Genomic DNA, 16,932 nt, shown 5'->3' with positions numbered 1-16,932 from the left:
TCTTTCTCATTATTGAGAGATAATTGCTTCTAAGGGCACATTCTGAAAAGACACGTTTCGTTTTATATTTCAAAATAAACAGACAGCCCTTGCCTATACTTATCTAGGGTTCCACAGACAGGAGGTATTGACGTGTTTTATTAAACACGTTCGTGCTACTTTAGTACTACTGGCGCGAATAAAGAAACATTTGTATGCACACGCAGAAACGGAAATAAATTTATGAGCGCTTCAAGGGTTTACGAAGGAAAAATAACAAAAATATGGGTTATACTACCTACGTCTTTTATACACAGACAAGAGGAAAAATAAAAATTGAATGAACTAAATCAAAATATATAGGTACCTGAATCAATCAATATATTATTTTCTTTTCCGTGCCGAGGTATACCACTTTTCAGTAAATATAGCTGGAAAAACTTGCTTGAATATGTACATAAACGATTAGAATTGAACTGATCTTGTATAATGCATTTGAAAATTTAGTTGTGGAAACAATCTAATTGAAAAGCCCAGTAACATTAAAATTTATAGTGACACGAATGCATTACTCACGTGTTTACTCACAAAGTACCTACACAAACAGAACTTTGATTGCACATTGTCACAACACCGAAACCACATAATTCCTGAAAATGAGATGTAAATTACCTGAACGAATTTTGTCTTACCGCAAACGGACAGGCACTCGGACAGACAAAGTAAAGACTAACTCAATGTTTACAACGTTTTGTTTTGCAGAAGAGTACTATACCTATGTCACGTAATTTATCTGCGAGTTAATTTTCATGAAAATACATGCATTCAGAAGGTTTTCTATTAGAGAAGTGTAACTTTACTGATGCCTAATAGACCGACCCTTAAGCTGTTAAATTAAAATAATCAGAGTAACCGGTCACGTAGTTCTTGGTTCCAGATTGAAATCTTGAATGAATCAAAATATATCCCAGTATCATTAGCACAGGGACCATAAAGCCTAGAGGATGACGTTCAACAAATTAGAGACAAGCTGAAGTTTGGCAAGGTACTCTGTTTTAAGGTATTAAGTATCCTCTGAAACCCCAGCACTGATGCCAAAACCCAAAAACTGATTTAATTGTAGGCCGAACGAACAAAAAAAAAAACTAAAGATAAACAGGTATGAACAAACAAAATCGCCTTACAAAAACCTAACAACCCCTTACCTAAAACTGGGTAGCGTGTCACCAAAATTAAACAATTTTATCTCAGCTGCAACCCACAGGATTTTAAGTTTTTCTTACAGCGGTGCAATAACAAATCAAATACATTTCTAAACGCAACGATCACACGCATGTCGCCTGAACCTCAAAATTTATCAAAAAGACGGGCGTAATTGAAGGCTTTCCAGTAGAGGAGGATACATTCTGACCCGAAGGATCAATTTTCGAATGGGTATAACTTTTGTTTGATTGTCCAAAACTGTTCGATATAAGTATGTACACATGAAATTTCGTCGAATTCTCTCCATTTTCGTTGCTCGGCCAAGAATTGCGACACAGTCGAATTTTTTTTCGCATTTTCAAAAACTAATTTCAGATTCGTGACTTACATGTTCACAGCATTGCAACACTAAGAAGGAGTTGGAATTTTTTGACCAAACTTGGCAGAAACGTTTAACTACTAAAAGGTAACAATTGATTAAAATTTCATTCATATGGATCAAGTGGTAATGGCTTATTTGACAGTTCTTTCATTTTTTTCTAGTATTCTTATATCGTGTACGTTTTACGAGATTTTGTTTAGTTCTTATTGTTTTCGCTTTTAATCGTTTCTTTTGAGGCTGTGATCATGCCTAGATACGCCAAAGTGGAAATTACCGCGAATTAAGAGAAGTTGACAGGTGTCGTATTGTTGGTTTGGGCGGAGGTGGTTTTTCGTTCACAAAAATTGCAAGTCACCTTAACCGAAGTCAATCCACCATGATTCGTTGCAATCGATCATGGATTTGGGAAGGGGCAGGATCGTCGTAGAGAGGAAAGGGAGGGACAGGAAAGGGTGGGGGGCGAAAAAGAACAATTGAAGTGCGGGATCGCCATCTTTGACTTATGGCAACAAGAAACCGATTCTCTAGTACCAGGTCAATTGCCGATCAATTGTTAGCTAACGAAGGTCGTCCTGTAACACTTCGAACGGTTTACCGCAGAATCAGAGCTTACGACTTGCAATCCTATCGGCCACATCTTTTGTTACCATTAACAACTCAACACCGCCAGCAGCGTTTGGAGTGGTGTAGGTTGCAACTGCACTGGAAACGTAGAGTAGCATTGGGTGGTGTTCAGTGATGAATCTCGATTTTGTTTGGGTATGCATGATGGCCGTATGAAGGGCAGCCGAAGACGTGGGGAACGTCGCAATGTTGAATTTTCTGTTATGAGGCATGTGCACTAAGCTGTGGGGACTATGGTATGGAGTACTATAACTTATGGGAGTAGGGCTCGTTTGTTATTCATTCGAGGTAATATGACCCCCCCAGCGATATGTGGATGACGTGATAGAACCCGATATTCTTCCATCTCTTCAGCAGTTGGAAGACCCACTTTTCCAGCAGGATAATGCCCCTCCCCACATTGAAAGACGTTCTATGGACTTATTTGCACATGATAATGTCAATTTCTTGCCATAGCCACCCAGATCTCCCAGTATATCGCCTATCGAGCAAGTTTGGGACATTATGAAGAAAAGACTGATGAACTTACCGCATCCTCCGCAGACGCTGCAAGCTCTACACAATGAATTAGAGGTTACTCACAGTTGCTTGGGACACAATACCTCAAGAGGAAATCGGCCGTCTGCTAAAATCGATGCTACGAAGCGTGAGGGAGTGCGTAACCAATAGGGAGGGACTACTATTATTATTAATAAAAATATGTTTATATTTCATCCTTTTTCTTTTAAATTTTAATCAATTGTTACCTTTTAGTAGCTAAACGTTTCTGCCAAGTTTGGTCAAAAAATTCCAACTCCTTCTTGGTGTTGCAATTTCCATGTCACTGAGTATACTACATTTCGTCGAAATCAGAATCCCCCGCCTCCATTCAGGGGTGCGCTCTTCCGTGGTAGGAATGTTGAAATTTTTTTGCAAAATCGGAAAGGGCATATCCATAAACCTGTTCAAAGACTTACTCTCAAACGAAACACGTTGAGCACTCGATTTATCTGGAAAAAGTGCTTGTTTTGTCCCCTCTCCCACCCAACTTCTTTTACATATACTTTGTTTCAAGGGTGCTGAACCTTTCGTCACACTATCTGACGTCATAGCAAAATTAAGGCAGGTCGTAAATTAGTAGTTGGTTTACATATTGTCACATTGACGTTTCAACTTATTTATTAAGGTGTCACTATCGTTCATCATTATTAGACCGCCCAAGTTGACAATCACTTGTAGGTTTTATACCTAATGGTTAAATGGTCATGTATTTTATGTAGAGGAAGTCCGTTGGTATGAATTAAACCTTTTCCACCGTTTGTAATCACCTCATGTAACCGATTCTTTGCACCGACAATCCAAATGGACACTGCCAGAGCATCCGAAACTCTTTGAGATGAAGTGTATGATGGTTACAGAAAACGCATAGGAACATTTGTAACTTAAAGTTTGTTTAGGCAGTTCGTAAATTAATATTTTGTTTACATAATGTTGATGTGAAATTAAGTATGCTACCAATGTGAAGAATACGCGTTAAGTTGCGCGAATTTTAATGACCCTTAACTAGCCATTTGCAGAAGTACAATAGGCCATGGTTTATCGGTAAGCCTTTCGCATTTATACATCTTACAAATTTGAGATAAAGCGTAGTCATTATACCACTGGCTCATTGAAATAACAACGCATACATACAGTTTCTGTTCTTTTGCCACACAGTCGAGATATTCGCATAAGGATCTTGAATATCTTCTGATCCGATTTATTTAAAAAAAAACGCAATTGTGAGAGAAAACAGGTACCTAGTGAAGAAAAAACTCTCAAATGTTCATATTCAAATCGTATGTACAAAAGAAAAAACGACACTACACCACAAATCCATCTTCTGATGCTGCATGGAGTATTAGGTATATACCGGACCCCTTCACCACTTCTTTTTCTAACTGTTTTGAGAGTACCATCTTGCCAGCTTCTTCTAAAAGACCCTTTACTGTATATCCAGGTTTCGTCTAAAACCACAGCTCGTAATGCAAAGAGTGAAGTTTCGTTGTGTTTAAAGTCTCTCAAAAATTGTAGTCTTCTTTGAACTGCATAGGGCTGTTCCATTAAAAATAATCTATTGGAAACGGTGCATCTCCGCCACGTGAATTTCAGTTTCTTCAAACTGCGGGACAAAGAGGTAGCAGATATTTCTACGCCATCAAGTCGTTGAAGATTACTGTGTAAGGAACGGAGTGTAACATTCTCACCTATAAAATCAATTCAATACCTAAGTGTTCTGGCGAACATCTTCATTCTGTGTATCGGTTCGTCATATTTACCTAATGGTAACGGGAATGACCTAAATTCATGATATGAGCGAATCGAACCATTATGCGGTAAAATTTTTAAAATACTTGTCTATTAACGGCGTTGCTGCACTGTCGACTTGCCTAAGCGTTTTTAACTTTGATGATATTTACTTCACTTTTAACACAAACTACCTAATCAACACTGGAAATCTGTCTATAACGAAAATCGTTTGACGGATTGATATTATGACAGATCAATTGGTTTATTTGTCACGACTTACGTTAATGACGTAATTTTTTTTGTCTCAATCGATTTAAATGTAATGAAGAGAGAATCACATTTATGACGTCAGGTTCAGCACCAGTGAAACAAAGTATACTTGTAATTGTGCGAAGAAATAAAGTCTATGAGCCGGTTTTAGGAGACTATTTAGTACTTATGCGCTTTTCTTGCAACATTGGCAGCAGACACGAGCATTTTATGAATGTTCGATTATCTGAGATCCCGCATGCATTATGCAGAACCTGCTATGCACCTCGTACTGATCGGGCTTCGTGATCTTGTATCCATAATGTACCGACCTTACATACAACTTCTATTCTATTCGTTATTGATTGATATAATTTCGTCACCTAGAGTACCTAGACAGTCAAGCCAGGAAAGTTATTGTTCGAATTCACACATGTGTAACATATTACATTCCTTTTCTCTATAACTCTATATACTCTATAGAATTTGTTTTATTTTATAGCACTTCTGATTCAGTCTGTTACAACAAAAATCGTAAAACCAAGTTTATATCGTTAAAGAATATGTTCCATCTAGGTTACTGCATAAAGTAAAAAGAAGACTATAACAGAGAGGAGTTTATTTCCGTGTAGAATCTCAATTACTGCTAACGCATAACTAAAATCATATTTTATCTAAAAAGTACCGCATGTTAACGTCGAAGTGTGGAACGCCATAAAGTTCTAGTATGTATATTGTACCCAAAAAAGGCCCTTACGGTCTGAACCGTTGTTTTTATTGCGATTAGACGCCTTCTACATGTTCAAGTATCTTGTCTGTTATGAGTAAATTACGAGATTTTTATGCTTGCTTCGTGCGCAATATACACATTCAACCACATTATGGAATATCCTCGCTCACTGAAATTAATATACACATTCTCTCGGATTAAGAAAATATAAGAGGCGAAACTTGAAAGTACAAAAGCGTGGAAGGGCCGTAAGTATTTTATTTTATAATTCCGAGTTTAAAGTCGGAATTCCGACTTTAAAAAGTCGAAAGCATTTATTCCTTACTTTAATTTCTATACACAGAGGAAAGAGTATAGGTACGCTACGCTCATGTGTCAAAATTTGAACTCGAGTTGAAAAACTCCACTTTCTTGTCTAGATGTACAAATAACTAATATCATTGAATAAAAATATAGTGTTTTTATTCAATGCTAATATGCAATTAGTACTCCCATCTTGATTTTCTATCGGACAATTCAATTCATTTCGTAGGATGTATTGAAACTGTAGAAAGGTTGCCACATTTTTATTGAAGTGTACAAACAGAATACAAAACGTTTTTTTTCAAAAATCACTTAAATTAAATTTGACTTTGATTAGTGCTTGTCAGATATACTCGTATAATGATTTATCCTAGGCGTAACCTAGGGTTGACGTTAGTGCTTCCCCATGTAGTATGGTGGGTATTTGCATCACACCCTATATGAGGTGTTTATTGTTTTCCTCACAGTTCTTCCATTTCATTACATGAGAGGTTTAACTCTATAAATGCGATTGTAAGTTGAGAGATAAAGCTTGCTAGCAAATATTGCTCCCTTAGCTTTTTGAATCAATTATGAGATATGGGGTCGAAAATTGGGGTTGCACAAAAATATATTTAGACAACATAAATAAGTTACAATATAATATATTAAAACTAATAGGAGGTACAAAATCAGAGTTATTACAGTTAGATATTTAAGACATCAAATATCAAAAAAATCACTACAAAACAAGAATTATACACCATAACGAAACTGGAAGTATAAATTATGTAGTCTCCCCTGTTTTTAAAAAACACGAAAGTTGAAACATGCCATACGAAAATTACATAACGAAATAGATTTAGACACAAACGTAGAGAAAAACTCATTTATAAAATAATTTAAAAGTATAGTTAAGTTTAGAATAAAATGGTTATAAAATTGGGAGGAGGGGGGGGGGGGCTAAATTCTGAGAGAAAACTGAGCAAAAAATCCTATTAAATGAGAAAGGAATGAAAAATTATTTTTTTGTTTTAATTAGTATGATGTTCAGAATATCAACCATTTGCTGCTAAACATGCTTCTGCACGTGTTTAGACATTTTGAATTAGTATTTGCAAAGAGTGGGTACTCTTTGGGATTTGTCTGATCGAAAAAGTGTAATAGGGTTTTTATTTAGTTTTGTCTCAGAATTAAGTCTGTATAGCACACCTGTCGATGACTAGTTTAAGGGAGGATTGATTGCACCGCGGATTGCACTTCACTAGAAATAAGAAACAAATTACGGATAAGAATGCATGATCCGTTGATGATGCTGTTCTCTGGCTGTTCTAGACTTGGCGGGATCGTATTTTCAAATTGGAATAAACGTAACAAATAATATTGTAACGGAAATGCTCCAGACATGACGTCGCCTTTGGCGCTCTGGAATTTTCTACGCGCGCTATAGTGGGATTTTGTGTAGGAATATTCGAGAATGTACTGGACTTACATTGCTTGCGTGTATAAATGGTTGCGGACCGAACATCGCGGCAGTCTACTACCGAACGAGTACGTAAACATCGAGCGCGGAAATATAAATTGCGAAGTGTGAGTGATATAAATAATCGATATAAATTGTACGGATTTTATAGTGTTTTAGTTCTGTTTAATAAATATTGATATAAATCGAACCCGAATTTATAAATAACGTTACAATATAAATAATAGGTTATTATTATTATAACGAAATATTTCCTGAACAAAATCACCCCCAACCAGGGACCCGGATTCAGATGAAATATCGCTTCCGGTTCTGTTTATATTAAGCGAAAATATTTATAACGGTTACAAATTACGGATAAGAATACATGCGGCTTCAGTTCTAGAAAATAACGGTTCGGTTTTGCGCACTTTTTTCGGTCCATAACAGTTCTTTTCGGTTCTAGTCTTTTAGAAAGTATGGCATTGAAAAATTCATTATAACAACGTGATTTGTTAATTTATAGGTGTAAAAAAAATGTAAACAGTCATGAATACCAAAAGGTGTATCGTATCGTCAGTGTAGCTAATTTACAACGACAAGCGGAATAAAGTAGGAGAAAGAGGGAAACATGTATATTATTAATAAAAAACAGAAAAAATATACAAAAACTTATGAGTGGAGTATAGTTTTTTATTTTTATTTTCTAAAACCTCGTCCCTCCGTTTATTATTTACATTTACAGTAGTGGCTAAATTACCGCCACCGCAACCTGTACATACTGCCTTAAATTTCGACGCCTTATCAAAAATTTATAATGCACCGATAGTAATATTTTATCAATTTTCAGGACGTGTTTGCCGACGCGCCCGTCAACTTCCAATAATCTGTTAAGAACCGTAAAAACTAAGAAGATTCGAAAAAAATAATAAGGGTTCCGGTTCTCAATAAGTTTCCATTGCTGAAGGATTAACGGTTTCGGTTCGGTTTTTAGTCTTGAAAAAAATGCCGGTTCGGTCGGGTTAGAATCGATATTTAATCACGGTTTATTTATCTAGCGCGTCCATATTCTGTATTAAAAGTGAGCACTTGACATTAGCTTAATTGTATGCAACGGCGCTCTTCAAACCCACGTTCTAAAACCGTAAGATAGGATAAGCGTCTACCAGAGTTAATATTTACTGTTGAGTGTTGAATTAATAAATTAAATTTTCCAGTGAACACCCTGTATATGCAAAATTTAATTTAAGATCACACTCTAAAATTTTGTGCTTAGGTAATTACTTTGAAATTGGTCCTTGTAATGAATGGAGATTTGCCCTAAAAAATCAGGAAAATCGCGTGTTTTTGGATTTTCATAAAAAACAATAAAATTCCAGATCTCCGTGGGGGTTAACTACCAAAAAATTTCAACTTGATAGCGACCTGTATCGTGGTATACACGTACATACAATACATACGAACATTTTTGAAAAATTTCATTTTCCTGATGTAGGGTCCCATTTCAAATTTGAAGGAGGAGACAATGTTTTTTATTTGCTCAATAAAGAAAGCTTAAAACGAGCGCCTATACTTTTTCGTTTTCGCGAAAATGTGGGCGCTTGTAATATGTGAAGTTTTTTAATTGGTATTATGCAAAAGCAAACCTAGATTAATTTGTAGTTTCACATATATTTGCATATGCTACCGACGGTAGCTTAATTAACTGCATTTACTATAATAGGGCTATTAATAGTTAAGGTAATAATTAGGCCAGAAGCTTGTTACATACGAACAAACGAATTGGTTCTCAATTAGCTGTATGTGCGGTAGAATACTAATTAAAAATTCCCTCTGCTGAATTTCATATTTTTATTTTGTTTACAGAACGTTTATGGTAATGCAAGCAAATTTATGTAAACATAAAAGCCACAACATCAACTTTCTATTGACACAATCAAACCGTCGCACTTACACCAAACATATAAAACTTACCACCTTGTGGAAAAAATTGCGAGTAGATCATTTTGAATGTATCTTCTTTCACGACACCGGTAGGGCATTCGGCTTTAAATCCCCTATAGATGCGTTTAATTTCAGCTTCAGAGAATCTGGTACTTCTACAAAGCGCCTCCAAGCTATCAGGACGATATCGCGGCGGCGTTTCCAAATCCTCGAGTTCCGAATCTGAAATCGATGCATATATGAAGGAATTTGCATATTAAAAGAGGTCTGAGCATTCTCGTTATAGCCGAGAAAGTTCACAAAGTGCGAATGCCATAAATTAGGAAAGGCTAATAACACCTTCAGGAAAACACAAACGTTTCATCGCGCACTAAAGAGATAAAGAGATGCCCTTTAAATGAATAAAAAATGAGGTTGGCACAGATTCGGCCACAAGCTGTTGCATTATAAAGTGAAGGGAGTACCAAGTACTTAATACTGAAATTACCTGACAGGAAAAAGCATATCTGGGTTCGAGGCGACCGACGTCACATTAAATTAGTAGTGTGTGTATTGTACTTGAGATTGGAATATATTAAAAAGCGATTATTTTAAGTTTTTTACAAACTAACAAAATAATGCATGGATGTTTCCGACTAAATCGTTGAGCGAAGGTCATCTTTCATGGGAGATATAATGCAACTATAGTCAAATTTTGACAATGTTTCCTTTCGGGTTTAGAAATTGAATTGTCATATATAATACCATAAGTAGTCGAAGTATTGTCGAATATTTTTGAGGTGCTGTCACGAATGCTAGTTACGCTGATTAATACCACGAGCGCTTGCGCGAGTGGTATTAAAAAGCGTAACTAGCATGAGTGGAGCAGCAGCTCAAAAATAATCTACAAATACTTCGACTACGAATGGTATTCGGAGGACTATTCAACGAATCAAAAGAAAAATTAAGCATAATTACCCACGCGAATGTATTTCCATGACAACAATAAACGTCAAAATAAATTATGGAAGTTGCTTTTCATTTTGCTATTGATTCTATTCGAACTTTTGTGCTCCAAGCTAATTCGTTATGAGTGATTAAATTAAAAGATGTGGTGATAAGTCGGTTGTCGAAATTGATTAACAAACTAAAAAGAATGTTCCGGTTAATATGACAAAATTTCGCTACATTTCACTGGTGGAAGTTTGACAAATGTCATTGAATAATCGCATTGAATTGTCACTTATAATTGCACAAGAGGTTTGTATTTTACCGAGTAAATTTGGGTTGTTAAGGTAATGAAAATCTGTTGCCTAGCAATTCGACGAGAAAAACTGTCAACTAATAAAAATGCGACACCGCAGGTGGAGCATTTTTAGGTTGACAGTTTTTCGAGTCCAATTGCTAAAAGGCAACAGATTTGAATTGCAACAACACAAATTTACTCGGTTTAAATACAAACCTCGAGTGTAATTCGGCAGGACAATTTAACGAACAAGAAATTCACCAAACTAATCAATTATTGACAGACGTCATCTAGTCATATGGGACAGGATAATACGATATTTGGTTCGAAAATGAATAAGTGAAAAAACCACTCGTGCATTTGTCGCTGGAAAAGTTGCAGGTAACTTTTGCCGCCGTCAAAGTGACAATTGCACTGCGGCTTATGCGATTTTTTATACATGAGTTGAATTGTCACTTATAATTGCACAAGAGGTTTGTATTTTACCGAGTAAATTTGGGTTGTTTAGGTAATGAAAATTTGTTGCCTAGCAATTAGACGAGAAAAACTGTCAACTAATAAAAATGCGACACCGCAGGTGGAGCATTTTTAGGTTGACAGTTTTTCGAGTCCAATTGCTAAAAGGAAACAGATTTGAATTGCAACAACCCAAATTTACTCGGTTTAAATACAAACCTCGAGTGTAATTCGGCAGGACAATTTAACGAACAAGAAATTCACCAAACTATTCAATTATTGACAGACGTCAAGCTAATCATATGGGAAAGGATAATGCGATAATTGTTCCAAAATGAATAAGTGAAAAAACCACTAGTGCATTTGTCGCTGGAAAAGTTGCAGGTAACTTTTGCCGCTGTCAAAGTGACAATTACACTGCGGCTTATGTGATTTTTTATACATGAGTTGAATTGTCGCTGAAATACCACACGTGAAATTATCACTATAATTCGTTCCCATTGGCGCAGCAATTTGAAATCGAGACATTTCACTGGTTGAAATCTGACAAATGTTAGATGAATTGAATAGTCGTAGATATTTCACACGACGATAAAGGAAAACTAACCATTTCTTAAAACATCTTCCACTCAATGGTTAAAATATCCCTTTATCGTCTTATATACTATCTAATTATTAATTTGTTTTTCATCTTATTCAACCTATGCATATATGTGTTTAACCTGCAGTTTGCCATGTACCTATCTGTTTCATTTCCTCTCGCACAGTTTTTCGTTCTGGCAGATTGTTAGGTTTGTTTCTAGCTGGGGTAGTTTACCACGATCGGAGACGATTGCCAGAATGTATTCAGTAAGTACAGAGGATTCACTGTGACATTTGATGACTTTTGAAATGACAACCTTTTAAATTCATTTTGCATGTGATATCGGAATCAGATTCCAATTATCAATCCATTGACGATTTTTTTCTACGAATAGCTAAAAATGGGAAGAATCTAAATTATGAAATTTTCACTGGAAATGTGCATTTTATAGTTAATGGTAGGGAATGCAATACCGGGATCGCGGGATCCCGGCAGCATTTTTGCGGGATTAATCCCGCACATAAATGGAGCGGGATCCCGCGGGATTTGCGGGACTGAGGAATTTGTCGACGACTCTGTTTACTTTGTTAATGAAACGCATAAAGGAAAAGTTATTTTTTAAATAATTGTTAAACTTTTTTCGTTAAAATGTGATATAAACTATGATTTTTGAGGCACTTTAGAAGTTCACCTTTTTGTGCTTTACAGGTGAGGTTTTTTTGAGCTCTAAGTTAGGCTGAAGGTACTTTTTTGTTAAATATTGTGATAATTAGCGATTCATTTTAATACAGAAGTTAACCGCACAGAATTGCTTATTTGGCAATTTATTTAAAGTTTTGCGGGATCCCGCGGGATTAACATCTAACAATCCCGCAAATACCGGGATTGAGATTTTGCTGCGGGATTACATTCCCTATCTAACTTTTAAACTAGTAGCTAACTAGTAGTTAACTAGTAGTTGAACTAGTAGCCCAATCTTGGAACTGTTTAAAATTATGGATTCTACAGGCCATATTCTATAAGAAAATGTTTTTTCCCGGTCGATCCGAGACAATTTTTCTTTCGGAGCAAAAAAAGGCAGTACCTTCCTTTTTTACCAAAAATCGACTACACCAAAATTTCTCGGGAAAACACTTTTTCGTATTAATTTTGGTGCGTAGAATCCAAACAATTCGTACTTTTTCGATCATACTTCTTAATCAAAAGTTATAGACTAGAAACCAATTTCGAAAGAAAATTCAAAAGGCTGTAACTTTTGAACTAGTAGCCCAATCTTGGAACAGTTTGAAATTATGGATTCTATAGGCCACATTCTATAAGAAAATGCTTTTCCCGGTCGATCTGAGACAATTGTTTTTTCGGGGCAAAAAAAGGCAGTGTATAACCTTCCTTTTTTACCAAAAATCGACTACACCAAAATTTCTCGGGAAAACCCTTTTTCGTATTAATTTTCGTGCGTAGAATCCAAAAGAATTCGTACTTTTTCGATTAGACTTCTCAATCAAAAGTTATACTATAAACCAATTTCGAAAGAAAATTCAAAAGGCCGTAACTTTTGAACTAGTAGTCCAATCTTGGAACTGTTTGAAATTATGGATTCTACAGGCCACTTTCTATAAGAAAATGTTTTTTCCCGGTCGATCTGAGACAATTTTTTTTTTCAGGGCAAAAAAAAGACAGTGTATAACCTTCCTTTTTTACCAAAAATCGACTACACCAAAATCTCTCGGGAAAACACTTTTTCGTATTAATTTTGGTGCGTAGAATCCAAAACAATTCGTACTTTTTCGATTAGACTTCTCAATCAAAAGTTATAGACTAGAAACCAATTTCGAAAGAAAATTCAAAAGGCTGTAACTTTTGAATTAGTAGCCCAATCTTGGAACTGTTTGAAATTATGGATTCTACAGGCCACATTTTATAAGAAAATGTTTTTTCTCGGTCGATCTGTGACTAGGGAATGCAATACCGGGATCGCGGGATCCCGAAATATCGGGATTGAGATTTTGCTTCGGGATTGCATTCCCTAGGTACGGTAATATAAAGTGTTATAAGTTATTTTTAGCCAGACTGACACTTACCGTAGTATTTCATGTAACAGTAATGAAAATGCGCTAGTTATTTTAGGTACCTACATCAGTATATGGTAGCATTTCTTTTGTTCTTAAACAAGTTATGAATAATGTTTGTTTTAAATGAGGCTAAGCCCAATTTGTATTAATGAACTTCATTCACATGCATTCACATGCAATACAGATGGTGCGTTGCGAACGTAACGTGGATCAAAGCTTTATGACTGTTTTCCATTGTTTTTTACTTCCCCAATTCTATTAGTTTCCAATTTCCAAATCGTTTCCACTTGCACTTTCCTTGTACACGAATTGTCTTACAAGCACGTCTATTTTTTGTTATAAACCTTTACAGTAAGTTGAAATGAAATTGCATGCATTTCAAATAACTTAAAATTTAAATGTACTCGTATAATCACCTAAACAATGTTTTACTTCAAATTTGTTGCCAAATAAAATCACCCAGTAAATGAACCTTTGAATGAGGCAAATTGTTGCACCTATTGAAATTATTGTGGAATAAAAAAAATTCCTTAGAACAATATTAATCTTAAGTCCAAACCAAATTCAATAGGTTAACAAATTTACAAATTACAAAGCTTTATGTTAAAAATTGTTCATAATTTATTTCTACATTAATACTTAAAGGTTATTCAATATTGACTTTGACACCTTAAATAGAAATAAATGTAACTAACCGTGGGATAAAATTTTCTCTTCATGGTATTGGTTGATTATATTAACTTTTAGATACAGCCGGATGGTTATTTATGATACAGATGATGGACCTTGAGATTCAATTTTTCTTTAATTATTAAAAATAAAGTTTGTTGCGAGATGGTAATATGAAGGTTTAAATTTGTGTAACTTGAGGTTATTTGAGTGGTGCACGTTAAAGAATGTTAATTTATAATTTAAATTTGAATTGCATTGAAGAATCAGATAAATTTGCAGTCAATCACTTTCCCAAAATTATTTAAATTATTGATGCTGGTATCACCCCATTGAGCTTTGTAATTTTTACCAAATCTCAACATAAAGTTTTTAATGAAATATTGCAGTAATCATCTTTCAATTCGCATTACAATTTGGATAGATAGGAAACGGTAATCTGCTGTATGAGCGCATATACTTCGCTTCTGTAAAATTTAGGTCGATTAAGTATAAAGCTGGAGGTAATCGCAGAGCAAACTTTTCACGACGGCATAGGTTTTCGTACTGTAATCGATTCTCCAATGTGGTAGAAATTACGAAGTTAAAGTAAATTGTTCAATTTATTGCACAATACTTTAAGATTAAGGGTTCTGGAAAGTTTAACGATTGAAAAGAGAGCTTAGAAGTAATGTTGAAGTAACCCTTACAAATATTAAAAATGCGCTTACTTTGCCATTATTTACGGAGGCGAGGCGTTTGAAGTGCATAATTTTATTCCTCTGCTGCAAGTGTCATAATTTATTATTACTCTTTTTTATGTTTAACGTGTGCCTGCAAGAATTCAGCCCGTCTGAGGGTTTGAAATCTCAGCACTCACTCCACGTGTCACGTTTCCTGTTCTTTGTAATTAGAAGTGAATCTGTATCGGGACAAATAGAAAGAATTTAGTTAAAAGAACATCCGTGACTGCTCTAGTGCAAAAAAAGTTATTCTTTAAATGTTGCTTAAAATGATCTAAAATGTCGACATTTGATGAAATTTTATCATGTCCAAAAAACGGTGATCGCAATATGTTCTTATTCCTGAAATTGAGTACATGTAATTTAGAGGACTTTAGTGAGTTTTTAAAATTAAAAATACCAGTCATTAAGAAATTTACACGTATCGTGAATTTTTAACCTTTTGTGATGCTTTGAAACTTAAAGCCACTGAAAATCCTGAGAATTCAAGGCAAGTACCATTTGAGAAGGACAACAAAGATAAGATCAGCGCATTTTGAAAGGCGACTGAATTTTTTATATTTATAATACTAGTATATCCTTCTTCGGAGCAGCTTTTGAAGGTAAGTTAAATTTGGTTTTGGCTACAATTACGGAACATATCCTTTTTTCACCAGAAATCACTCAGTAATACTTAGCTGTATATCCTCTAGTTATCTTACTTTCGAAGCATTTATTCTTCCAAACACAATAGTTTTACATAGATTAGATGTAGCCTTTTTTAAACCTGAAATTGAACTAGAAATTGAAGAAAACGGGTTCTGTTTTCATGAAAATGTTAATAGTCGGTAGCAGCACAAGTTCACATTAAAAAACAATTTGGTAGCATTAAGTACAAGCTATAAAGAGAAGCTAGGAGCAGAGAATCAAGCTTAAAGCACAACTTGCCATAAACGTGGGAGACATGTGCGTCTTTTTAATTGGAATTATTCAAAAAGCGAAACAGTTTTGTATTAGCGTAAACGACACAAATACGAGTACTTTATAAGCGATGCTGTATTACATTTCTTCGTAAAAAATCACTAGAAATAACTAATTCTCCCAACACAGCCACAATACATAACAAAAACAATTAGTCATGATTGTTACATCATGCCTAATCGAATAGTTCAGCAAACGAAAACAATTCGTTCGCCACATCTGCACAGAATGCGTCAAGTGCCCGGACTTCTCACTATGACTTTCACAACTGGGGCCAGACGACGCCGTCGACGCCAACCAGAGCCAACAACATAATATGAGTTGCCGACTTCCAAGTACATATTTTATCCTTTAGATAAATTGGTCAGTAGGACATTGATTTTAATCGTATCTACACCACGATTTCAGAGGGGTTACTTTCTCCACGGCGCGGTTGGTAAACTCTGGAGAATTTCTTTGTATAAGACTTAAAAACAAAGCGAAAACACTCCTTTGTATCTGGCCAAATTTTGTGCAGCCTGATTACGCTAATTAGCCGGGATAGGAACTAGGTAATTCCATTACAGAAAAATCCATCAGGGAGGCTCTATAGATTGATGATAGAGGTTTTAGATTGGATTAGCAGATTACTCTTGCCATTCTATTAAATATTTATGATAGAAATTTCGCTTAAATATCGATTACAATAAATTAGTGTGGATTCTCGTTGCCTTTCAAGTTCTTTTACATACATTTTTCATATTTTTTAGTTAGTTAATTTGATCTATTTATTAGAAATTTATTAGAATGCCAAATTATAATTAATTCTTTGGTCCATCTGGATTGCATACCATACCAGTGGTAGGCAGTATAGCTTCTAGCGATAACAACAGAACGATTGAAAAGGTGACGATGGCATCAGGCTCGAATTCATGTGTTTATTAATCTAATATTTGAAATTAACAGTGTACCTTTCCAAGGTAACGCATGATAGACAAACTTATTTATGGAAAGCATCTAATAAAAAGTGTGTCTTCCGCGCAGCTTACCTGCATCAATAGCTGTCCAGCACTTACGAGACAATACCACTTAGATTTGCTTTTGCCAAACACTTGGGAATGGAGCTTTTTGGCGCTACATCGT

General features: G+C 35.3%; 1 protein-coding gene across 1 annotated transcript in view; it reads right to left on the bottom strand.

The window, feature by feature from the left end:
- Positions 1–16,932, bottom strand: part of LOC116163996 (Kv channel-interacting protein 1-like) — a 109,803-nt gene that overhangs the window by 49,476 nt on the left and 43,395 nt on the right. The window contains exon 3 of the mRNA XM_031478124.1: positions 9,154–9,345. Within this exon, the coding sequence (XP_031333984.1) occupies positions 9,154–9,345 (192 nt within the window). The remainder of the gene's footprint in view (positions 1–9,153; positions 9,346–16,932) is intronic.

Source organism: Photinus pyralis, unplaced genomic scaffold, assembly GCF_008802855.1.
Source record: "Photinus pyralis isolate 1611_PpyrPB1 unplaced genomic scaffold, Ppyr1.3 Ppyr1.4_LG2, whole genome shotgun sequence".
Classification (NCBI taxonomy): domain Eukaryota; kingdom Metazoa; phylum Arthropoda; class Insecta; order Coleoptera; family Lampyridae; genus Photinus; species Photinus pyralis.
Note: the sequence above shows the minus strand (reverse complement) of the source record. Positions and strands in the feature narration are given on the sequence as shown.